General features: G+C 39.5%; 1 protein-coding gene across 6 annotated transcripts in view; it reads right to left on the reverse strand.

The window, feature by feature from the left end:
* Positions 1 to 9,260: 9,260 nt before the first annotated feature.
* FNDC3A (fibronectin type III domain containing 3A) overlaps positions 9,261 to 12,182 on the reverse strand; it is a 173,176-nt gene continuing 170,254 nt past the window's right edge. For all 6 annotated transcript variants that reach the window (XM_060079607.1, XM_060079603.1, XM_060079604.1 and 3 more), the window contains one exon: positions 9,261 to 11,744. In XM_060079607.1, the coding sequence (XP_059935590.1) occupies positions 11,430 to 11,744 (315 nt within the window). In that variant the 3' untranslated portion in view covers positions 9,261 to 11,429. The remainder of the gene's footprint in view (positions 11,745 to 12,182) is intronic.

The following is a 12,182-nucleotide window of genomic DNA, read 5'->3' on the forward strand; positions in this document are numbered from 1 at the left end:
GGCAGCTGCCGGAACCGCTTGTCTGGAGGGTCTTCCCTTCAGAATTCCGCAAAGCGGCCTTGGCTGCCCCCGTGCTTGGCAGCTGGAGCGAGGAGTCGACGTTTGGGAGCTGACGGGCTACAGTAGGGTAAGTCGCTCCGGTGTGTACAGCCGGGAACTTTATTTCCGCTGCGTTTGGGGCTTTTTCTCCAGAATAAGCCAATTTGTTTTGTATTTGAGTGGGGTAACGTGCTGGAGGGAGGAAAGAGTTGTTGGACCTTCACCTGATTTGTGAACCGGTTCATTTGTTTCTTTGGACGCCATCATTTGTGTGCGCAGTTTGTTTTGTTTGTCTTGAATTTCTGTCTTCAAAAATGGGAAATGTTTCAACTATCCCAAAAGAAAGTCCTCTGAGGTGCATTTTGGATAAGGGATCTGATTACAGCTCTGAGCCCCTGGGTGAAAGGAAGATGATATTTTATTGAAACAACGTGTAGCCACAGTACCTGTTAGGATCTCCACAAGGGGTTTAGGCAGGGTTATCTTGGGGCCCTGTGCACCATGTACTGCTATCCTTGTTGTGTTAATTATGTAATTTAGGGTCTCCTGTGTCATTGGTATATGTAAAAAGACCAAACTTGAGGGTTTATTTAGGATTTTCTGTTTGTCCTTTGGGTTTTTTGTTTCATTTTGTTTGATACTCTTTCTCCATTTACAGTCAAGTCAGTTTTGTGATATTTAAAACTTTTTTACTAATGTCAAATGGTGGAAAGGAACGGAAACAAAACAAAACCTGTCTGTTCTTGTCCAAGAGTGGGACATTCCCAGGAAGAAGAGAAAGATTCTACTTGGTTCCTAAAGTCACCAAAAGCTATGAATAGAAGTGTCTTTTCCATAAATATTAGTAAAAAAGGGTTTAGCCATCTAGACAGCTGACCTTGATTTGTCCCATCTGCCAGAAACCCAATTTGAATCGAACCTCTTTTGTAATTGATGGGTTTTACCTGATCAGATTATTGTACCTGATTCATGGCTGAAATTTTGGAATGGGAACTCTGAGGTCCCTGTGTTTGTGTGTTTGTAAATGTTATAGGTGTATGACATTGTCAAAATGAATTTGTAAAAGAGTTCTATTTAATTGGCTTAAAGGAGATGAAGCATTTACATAAATACTCAGATATAAAAAACTGGCCAGAATGAATTTGCGTTCACGTGACCTGGGAAATATTCAGTATTGAATTAATATCTGGTATTAAAGTTAGCTTAAGCTTGTTGGTTTGATTAATATAGACATGTTTTTAGAGTCATCAACATTAAGTATAATACTTTTATTGTACCTAGGTTTACTAGAAATCAAATGACATTATTTCTATTACAAAGTTTGTCAGCAAGAAAAACAACCATATGACAAAGCTTTTAGGTAAATAAAATAGAGATAAATGAGGTAAGAATTTTAGGTAAACTCTGTAGGAATAATTGTATTTGGAGAATGTCTATCTAAAATAGTCTCTCCAGATTTCTGTAAGTTGAAACTAAACTAAGTTAAACGAAGAGAATTCATTGAATATCTGGGTCATTTCAAATAGGATAAAATATTAGAACATTAATTGCTGGGCAGGTCTAAGTTTACCTACCATTGCCTTAAGAGAGGAAGACTAGAGTGTAAGTTTGTCAGTCAGGAAATGCTGTTACGACACACAGTTTACAATTACTTCTTGATTTTTTACTAGAGGTGAAGGTTTTAAGGTTAAAAATTATAAGGTAAAATTTCAATATGCAGAGATGTAGGATGTGTGTTTTCAGCAAAGAAGGTATGAGGAATGAAAATGCATTTTATTAAAGGGAAGAAGGTGGTTTTGTCCTCGAGCTGGTTGTTTACGAATGGAAAAGAAAGTGAGGGAGAGATTAATATGGGTACCGAAAAATTGTGGAAGGTTTGTGGAGGAGGAACAGTGAAAGAGTTTTGTGCATGTCAGGATTGGCTAAGATACAATTGAACTTAATTAAAAAAATGAATTTTAAAGGTAAAGTGGTACTAAACCTGAATTTGGTTCTCTAAGAGAACAAAGGTTTCTTAAAATACCAGACTACTTTGGGTAATTGTGAGTTTCTTTAAGCGATCTGTATTTACCATTGAGATCTTTTATTATCACTGGTTAAAATTTTTTGATATTTTTGACAAAATTCCCAAAGATCAAATTCTAAATGAAGTTCATTTGACCTCTAGCTAACTTTGAGGTTTTCCAAAGGGTCCCAGGAACACCTCAAATTATTTTCTCCATCTCAGAGAGAGGAATATGAAACTAATTAGGCTTGTTTAGTATGTTGAACTACATGGGAAGCACGGTCAAATAAGTGGTGATAAAACTTCTTAGATTGTTTCATATGGGTAAACGTTATTAATATACACATTTTAGAAATTACATGAAATTCCTAAAATTCTGGTGTATCCTGGTAAATGATAATCAGTCATAATTTTAGTAATTACCTTAAATCGTTGTGTATCACAGCAGTAACCAAGTTTCTTTTCAACTGCATTGTAATCCCTGTTGGTTGATGCTGAAGTAAAAAGGCATCCTTTTAGTGGTTAGAAATGATCAATTGCTACTTATGGTTTTACAGTGGCTTTTGAATGACTTTATAGCTATTTTGTGAAGAAGTGGGGTTTCATCAGCTTCAAAGAGTTGTACATAAAAAAAGGATTGGCTAGAGATTCTAAGGAATATTTGTTGCCTCTGTTCAGCAAGAAGTAGCCAGAGCCGTTTATATCCCTTTTCCCACAAGATTCTGGAATGGACATTGATAGCGGGGAATTTTAATAGGGAAGACGCTTTGTATTCAATTACAAGTTAATCACTAAAGGGATGTTGCCTGTAAGCTTAAATTATTCATAATGGCCCATCTCTGGGAGCCCTGACTCCCAGGTAGTGAGCATTAAACGTAAAGACCTTTGTTTAGCTCACAGGAAACATCCAGACCTGCCCCACCTGTGAAGACTACAGGAAGGAAGAAATGAACACATCCTCTCCAGAGGCTGACTGGAACCAGGAAATGTTTCACTTTACTCCCCTTTTAGTATAAGATAAACCTTAATCCTAACACAGGCAAGATGGTTCTTTGGGGCCCAAGTCCACCATCTTTGTGGCCTGCTGGCTTTCCAGCTAAAGTCGCTGTTCCTTGGCCCAACAACTCTTGATTTATTGGCCTGTCGTGCAGCGAGCACTGCAAGCTTGGACTCTGTAACAGAGCCAACAGCCTAACACGCCACGCGTCTGTTTCTTGCTTCCCAAGAGTCTGCCTCGCATCTGGGGGACGGTCCAGAGCAGTCTTCTCTCTTTGATGGCTCCCTGTTCCACCAGTTCAAAGGCTGCTTTGATCACACGGCCTCTCTCTAAGAGCAGATGTGCCCATAATCTCTGAGGCAGGGGAAGAGACAAAATGCAAAGTAGAAGCTTTAAACTGTTGTCTCTGGGCTCCAAACTCTCCCTTCTTGGATTCTGCGAACCGCTTTTGCCCATCGTTGGGCTTGTCAGTGGGGCTGCTAGCGGGTAGGGGAGGGGAAAAGGCACTGGCTCCTTCCTGTCTGCTCATCCCACGATGGCCCCGTGCCCTCCCGGCAGCATGGGCTCCAGTCTCCAGCTTCTCTGGGCACAAACAGAAGCCCTGCCATCAGCCCCCAGGCAGCAGCCACTTTCAGGAGTCTCAGTCCTGGTGCCCGGGGCTCCTCTTCCAACCTTTTAGGCTTGAAACCCTTAACATCTTTCCTTTGCTCCCAACCCCCAAAGTGGCAGATTTTAAATACGGCTGTTACCTCAGTGCCACCTGCTTGCTTTTTCAACCTTCTAACACCTGTTAACCAAATGCCCAATGTTAAATACCTAGTGTGGCATCTGTTTTCCTGATTGAACCCTAACGAGTACAGGGGTGAATGTCTTTTCTGCTCACATTTCACTGGCTGAAAGTCACCTGGCCAGTCCCAACTTCAGTGTTATGGGGGCGGGTGTGTGGGGAGTGCCCTGAAGGAGAATCAATATTTGGTCAAGAACCATGTATTTTAGAATTTGAATTACGTGTTCCAGTAACTATTGCTGTATAAAAAATTTTCCGACTCCTTTGTGGCTTCCAACAACCATTTTATTGTGCCAGTTCTGCAGATCAGGAATTGAGGGATGGCTTTTCTCTACCCCACGATGACTGGGGCCTCAGCTGTAAAGCCCCAAAGGCTGGGAGACAGTCGAGGGCTGGCGTCATCTGAAAGCTCATTCACTCACTGGCCTGGGCCCAGGAGATGTGAGGACTAGGGCACCTGACCCGGGAGCCTGCAGCCTTCTGCACTTTGTCATTTAATGATATATCTTGGCTTTCTTTCCAGATTAGTAAATAGAAGGCTACTGTAATCTTTTTGCTGTTGCTGCATAGTATTCCGTTGTATTGGGTGTACAGTTTATTTAACCAGTCTCCCATTTTTGCTCACTTAGGTCATTTCCAGTCTTTTGCTGTTACAAACACGTCTGCAATGAATAGTGTTGTCTAATGTGTCACATGTGGGTGTAGATGAATATTTGTCAGTGAATTTGCCTCCTCAAAAAGTATAAACAATATGTAATTTCCCCTCATAGGGACTGTACAGCTTAAGCTACATTGGCGATGTCTTGTTTTTCTATACTTACCAATATAGTGTGTAATTGAAGTTTTGCATTTTTGCCAATGAGAGTGAAAATGGTTTTTCTGTGTTTTTATTTTGTGTTCCTTTTGTGTGTGAGATTGAGTTCTTTGTATTTTCTTTTATGTGAACTGCCTGTTTTTATATTGGGTTATTAATCCTTTCATCTCCATATTTCAGAACTTACTACATTTTCCTGTGTTAGACATGATTAGCCCTTTTCTGGGATATGTGTGCAAATATTTTTTCCTGGTTTGCTATAACTTTTTTTTTCATACTGCTATGCAGAAATCTTTATTTTTATGGCATTTAAATGATCAGCCTTTTTGTGACTTTTGTATCTTGAGGCACAAAAGGCCACCACCACTCCAAGATTATAAAGGAATTCTCCCACATCTTCTCATTTATTTGGTTTTATTGTTTACATTTAAATTCATTTGGCATTCATCCTGGTGTAAGGTGTGAGATATGGATCCAACTTTAATTTTTAGGTTGCTACCCAGTTGTACCAATATCATTTACTGACTTGATCATTTTTACTCCATTGACTTGAGGTGTCAGCTCTATCAAGTATTAAATTCTTCTATGTACTTGGGACTACGGGCTTTCTATTCTGTCCTTTAACTTTTTTGTGCTGGTATTATCAGTTACTAAATCTTTATAATTTAGTGCAGCTAATCCCCTCTCATTGCTCTTTTTCAGGGTCTTTCTATTTTTATTTTCCCCAATGAATGGCAGTATTATACTCATTTATTTACAGTGGATTTATAGTATCTTTTAAAATTTGGTGTTCCGTAAAAAAAAAAAAAAAGTTAACGATATTGTCGTAAACTGCGTGTGCTCTTTCTAGAATAATGTGTACTCTCTGGACCCTTTGTAGTTTTACACTCCTCACCCCTCTGAGGTCATTTTGAGCCAGATTTACAATGAATAGGTTCCAAGTTTTTCATAGCATGACTGGATACTAGACTTCATGCTGGTTTTAATGGTCTGAATCAAAATTTAGAGAATCACAAATTAATTTTATTAGTATTAGTACTTGAGCATTAATACATGAATTTTCCTCAAATGTTTTTTAGGTTGCTTTTCAGAATATAGGCTGTGAGGAAAAAGGTCTTATATTACTGTATATGAACATTTCTTACACAGCTGCTGTCGTTGGTAAACTGAAACTGTAAAACGTAATTTCCTCTCCAAGACCACTGGGTCATCCTAGAAACATTAAGAGTCAGAGAGGGCTTCCCTGATGGTGCAGTGGTTAAGAATCCACCTGCCAGTGCAGGGGACACGGGTTCGATCCCTGGTCCAGGAAAATCCCACATGCCGCGGAGCAACTAAGCCCGTGTGCCACAACTGCTGAGCCTGCGTGTCGCAACTAATGAAGCCCACGCACCTAGAGCCTGTGCTCCGCAACAAGAGAAGCCACCGCAATGAGAAGCCCGTGCACTACAACGAAGAGTAGCCCCCGCTCACTGCAAGTAGAGAAACCCCATGCACAGCAACAAAGACCCAACACAGCCGAAGATTAAAAAAAAAAAAAAAAAAAAAGTCAGAGAGAGCTGATAACTTAGGCTTGGGCAGGCCAAATCATTTAATAGCTATCAATGACATCCATAAAGATTCAGTTGTACCAGGCACAACCCACTGACTCAAAGAAGTAGGAACGCCCAAGGAGGTCTGGGAAGTCTGAAAAGGAAGTGAGAAGTTGGTCTGTGTCCTTAGAAACATGGACTTAAGTGAATTTATTTTATTGACTCAATGTCCAGGAGTCTCTAGTCGTGTGCTTTCTGTATATCAGTCTTTAGGAATGTCTTATAATCCCTTCTAGAAACTGAGGTGAAAAATTCACAGAAAACCAGCCATCTTAAAGTGAGCGTTTCAGTGGCTTTTAGTACATTCACAACGTTGTGCAACACCCACCTACGTCTGTCAAGTTCCAAAACATTTCCCAAATAAAACCCCATGCCCATTACACAGTTTTTCCCCATTTCTCCCTCCTTCCAGCTCCTGGCAACTACTAACCTATCTTTATGGATTTACTTAGTCTTGATATTTCCTATGAATGCAGTCACACAATATGTGACAGGCTGTGTCTAGTTTCGTTCACTTAGCATGCTTTTGAGCTTCATCCACATTGCAGCTATATTCCCTTTTTGGACAAGTTAGCTTGTCTCATTTGTGGATGAATGAGTATTTAAGAGAATGGGTTATTCCTAGGGCAGGGTGGAGGCTCAAAATGGGAATCAGTGTAGCAAAGGATGAAATTCTAGAGAAAAGAAATTAGAGCTTCATGTTTAATCTGTCTGATACGCTTGGACCAGATTCTCCTAGTATGTTTTCTTTCTGTTCAGTCCTTAGTGGGCTGTGGGCTGTTTGGGATGTGGGCAAGTGTTCAGCACAGTGCCTGGCGTACAGGAAGCTCTCAGTAAATGCTGTCATAAATGCAATATTAAAGTCAACTATTATTTTGACTTCCTTCTTAGAATTCAGTACTTGTCTGAGAGACAGTAGAGGGTAGTGGTCAAGTGTGGGAACACTATAGACCCATCACGTGGGTTCAAACCTCAATCTCAGCTCTGTCACCTGCTAGCCATGTGGTCTTTGGCTTGTTGCTCCGTGTTTCAGTTTATACTTAATAGAGCAATTAAGAGGATTATGAAATAACTAAGGTAAAGCCCTGAACACAACACCTAGCACACACTGAGTGTTCAGTAGATGCTATTAGGATTTGAATGGTCATGTGGCTTTAAAATCTATCCAGTTTTGAATCTTTTCTCTTGGCAAATTTCCCATAGCATCCTGTCATATAAGATGAAAAATAGTCCTTATACCATCTAAACATTTGAAGGCACCACTCCATACACTGTAGGTTTGCTGACCCCAACTATTAAAATCTTAGTTGTTCTGTCAACTTCCCCTTTTAAGAGTGTAAGGGAGGAAATAACGAATGAATAAAGGGATACTCTTGAGGGCATATAGATTATCCTAAAACTGTATATTTAAAAAGCATTTAAAAAATACAAGGCACGGGCTTCCCTGGTGGCGCAGTGGTTGAGAGTCCGCCTGCCGATGCAGGGGACACGGGTTCGTGCCCCGGTCCGGGAAGATCCCACATGCCGTGGAGCGGCTGGGCCCGTGAGCCATGGCTATTGAGCCTGTGCGTCCGGAGCCTGTGCTCTGCAATGGGAGAGGCCACAAAGGTGAGAGGCCCGCGTATAGCAAACAAACAAACAAACACATACATACATACATACATACATACATACAAGGCACTATCATCACCTATCTTGATGGTAGGTGGTTAGATTGTAGGAAGACTGCTGTTAGGTTTTGGGGACCCATCTCCTCTTGCAGTCTGTTTGCCTAATTGAGCCACCATACACAAGGGATCCTCCTGCAGAGAATCTGTTCATGATGATGATGGTAAGGTACTTGCGTTGGAAACCAACCCACAAAATGCTCAAGTACAACATGTAATACTCCTATTTCCAATCTACAGAAAAAAAAGAGGTGGTATGTAAGTCAGTATCATATTGTTCTCAGGGCTGGATTCCAACTCAGTTGCTTCCATGGAGTGATGCTCCTACATCCAAAGTCTATCTCCTCTTCCCCAGCCTAACACTGTAAACTTTACTGTGGTGCCTGCAGTTGTGGCAATTAGAGATCCACTTGGATTTTGTTTTTTTAATTAATTTATTTTATTTTCATTTTTGGCTGCTTTGGGTCTTCGTTGCTGCGCGTGGGCTTTCTCTAGTTGTGGTGAGCGGGGGCGACTCTTTGTTGTGGTGTGCGGGCTTCTCTTGTTGCGGAGCACGGGCTCTAGAGGGAAGGCTCAGTAGTTGTGGTGCACGGGCTTAGTTGCTCCGTGGCATGTGGGATCTTCCCGGACCAGGGCTCGAACCCCTTTCCCCTGCATTGGCAGGCAGATTCTTAACCACTGTGCCACCAGGGAAGCCCCACTTGGATTTTAAAATGTATCCCTGGATGAGATCTGTGGGATGGAAATTTTAAAGAGATAAGTGAGGAGGAATGTTGAATGTCTTGGTGCATGTGAGAACTTTCTGGTGTGGTATTAAGTAGATGGCAGCGTTGAACTTTCTGGTGGAGAGCAGACCTGGGGGCAGATTGCAGTGCCAGTAATAGGAAGGTTCTGGGCCCCTGTAGGTGGGAAAGAGAAGGTACTAAGAAGTAGGTAAAGAATGAGGATAGGTGAGGCATGTGGTCCGATTTTCTTTCCAATGGGAAGTTTACCTCAGACCGGTCCTTATTCATTAGATATATTGTTTCCTTATACACACACACACACACACACACACACACACACACACACACACACACACACACACACACACACACACACACACACACACACACACACACACACATATATAAAAGAATACATATAATGTGCAACAGAATCAGGTCACTAGGATAAAACTTGACCTTCTTGAATATGGATCCTCTCACGTTGAAGATATAAATATTTTGAGAAAACTGTTGTAAGCCAACTGCAAGAGGGGAGACCTTAACATTTCACTTTCCAAAAGAGGCAGCAAATAATGTTGATGAATACAATAAACATATCTCAAAAAAGAATGATACTTTTATTTTCCATGGATTTAAAGATACTTTTGCTACATAGTTTATGTATTTTTATGATTATATTTTTTCATTTGTATGAAGTTCAACCTTATACAATTTCAAGGTGATACGTTTGGTAGTGTATCTATAATCTTTAAAAAGTTTTTAGAGTTTTTGGAATGTACAGTATATGAGGTAAAATCAAGATTACATTAAAAATTGTTTCTCCTCTGCACTAATTTTGCAGTGAGGCTCAAATGGCAAGTACACTATTAAATGACATTTACTATCAAAAATAGGAGTTCATTTGAGTTACTATGAAAAACATAAGCCACTGCAACTGCCACAGTGGCACATTTTACCATTTTAGACATTCAACGATATAGAAATCTCTGGGCTATTACACTCAAACTCATTTGTACTGCCAAATGTGGCACTTTTAAGAAGTTTCTAGAAAACAATCTCAATCACTGTTTTGGGGGAAGTTAGCCTACACATAAGAGATTAAATTTAAATAAAATGTAAACATACAGTATTTTATAGTGACAGATCATTCTTACCACTTGGGAAGGCCAAGTTTATCCATTTCTTTTTTGAACAAAGGTTAATGTTTTTTCTACAGCACAGATCATTTGACATAAAACAATTACAATACATGCTCATTCTAATATAAGAAATTCTTCAGAGATCTTCAAAGCACAAAACATACGTCCTTTTTTTCAAAGACTGACAGAAGTGCTTAGTAATCACTAAACTGCTAACCTCAGCAACTAAAAATTAGTGACTCACTATCCTAAAATTCAAATAATAAATTAAAAAGGCTAGTTACAAGTGTTTCACAGATAACAGATGTGATAAAACAAGAATTTTAGATAGTTTCATTACAAACTATTATTACTGGCAGTCATGGACATCTATGCAAGATGTACAACGTGATACTTGACAATATTCAATCTGATCACCCAATAACTCACAAATGCAAGCTCACAAAACATTAACGAATTATGTAATTGCAAAGTGCTCTAATGCAACATTAACCACATGCAGTCAACAACTGGAACAGTATCGAAACAGACATTACATTAAACATTAGTTTTTCAAGAAAGAAAGCAGCTTGAAGTTTACTGGTGCAAATTAATTTTGTCTTCGGATTTGGTGCCCCAAACAAAAGGTTAGGTTTGATTATGAATTCTGATGGTGATGGCAGTAGTTATGGGAGAAGCAGCAAAACTTATGGGAGTTCTTCAAAATTAGCCTGTACCAGATAGATGGAGTGTGAGTGTGTGTGTGTGTGTGTGTGTATATACATATATATATATATATATTTCTACACTTGGTATATATAAAGCCATATATGTACGTGCATGTCCTTATACACACACATATAGTTCAGAGGCTCACAAAACCAAATTAAATAGGTTTGAAGTTCAGAATTATGATTACTTCTAAAAAGTATGTAAAAGCGCTCTGTTCTTTTCCATGTTCTCAAGACCTGAAGATGGGTTTTTGAGTAAACATTAAAATACTTTTAGGCCAAGTAAACTGTCTGTGCTTTCTTTAAGTGACTTATCTGTGAATTCATGAATATATACTTATAATGAAGAACTCCACATTTATCAAACAAGAAGCTTCTTTTTCCCATGCATATTCTTTCATCCAGTTTTTGTCTGCTAAGCCCCTCCAGTTATTCATCATAATCCCACTTACCAAATTAAGACAAATGAGGAGGTAGAAATATAGCACTAGATTGCTTTCACAGCATCATACTTTAACATTTTTATATAGCATGTTAGTGTAAATTTTAATCATTCTGAATTTTTCACTAGGTAATAATTAAACAGATCAGGTTGTCACTGTTACACTCATGCTGACTGGTCAAAGTATCAATTATATATTGTTGCCTCTCAGAAAGTTTGTTTCACAAGAAGGCATGTCAAAAAAAGAAAAAAAGAAAAAGAAAAAAAAAAAAAAGAAAGAAAAAGAGCCCCAACCGAACAAAAAACCAAAACGTGCTATTTCTGTGGCTTGCATTCTAATAAGGTGCCAGCCTCTACCTAACAATATAAGCATAATGGCAAAAATGATGTACTATAGATAGTCTCAATGCCAGTGCTAAATGTCACTGTTTTTGTAAAAGCAATACAGAAATAATTTTAGTACATGACAAAATAAAATGTAATACAATATTAAAAATAAAGTTATATTTTCACTTGATTACAAAGTACTGAATGATAAAGGCAATCAAAATGGAAAAGAAAGCAAACAGCACAAGGATGACGGCTGCACACTGCTCGTCGCTGAGTGCCCGCCGGGTCCTCGTGCTTTCCACAGTGTCTCTGCTGGTGCTGGCTGGTGGTTCAGTCCTCTGAGAGATGAAGAGCACTGTTGTGCTGTAGGGGCCTACGAGGTCCTGATGCCCCACAGGGTCTTGGCACTGGCGAATGGCACACACACGGAAACGATATTCACAGTTCAGCTGAAGGCTTGAATACCGGAATGAAGAGTCAGGCCCTTTGTAAATCTGATAGTAAGACATTAGAAAAAGAATTACATGGGAAGGCTGGGTAGAAAATCTATGTTAAAACTGGCTAGTTTTAGAATTATTTTTGACATGGAAGCTAGTGAGTGCCACTGCTTGTATCTTTTAAATGACATTTAAAAAACACCTATCCGTTAAAGAACTCAACTGTTTGCTGTATAATGGCTGGAGAAATCTGAAAAGTAAGGATGTGATATCTACCCTCACAGAGCTTACAGACCAGCTGAAGAGTGAAGATGTGTCCCCAGAACAGCTAGAGAACAAGCAAAATCAGCCCACGGGCATTTCTCTGGTTTCACCAAATGTAAGAAGTCAAACTTCTGTGCAATCATTCCATGAAAGGAGGAACAAACAGTGTCTAACCTTGCTCTCCCATGATATCTTTGTATAACTGGTTTCTGTAAAGTTTCAAACAGATCT

This window comes from Mesoplodon densirostris, chromosome 17 (genome assembly GCF_025265405.1).
Source record: "Mesoplodon densirostris isolate mMesDen1 chromosome 17, mMesDen1 primary haplotype, whole genome shotgun sequence".
In the NCBI taxonomy this organism is placed as follows: Eukaryota; Metazoa; Chordata; class Mammalia; order Artiodactyla; family Ziphiidae; genus Mesoplodon; species Mesoplodon densirostris.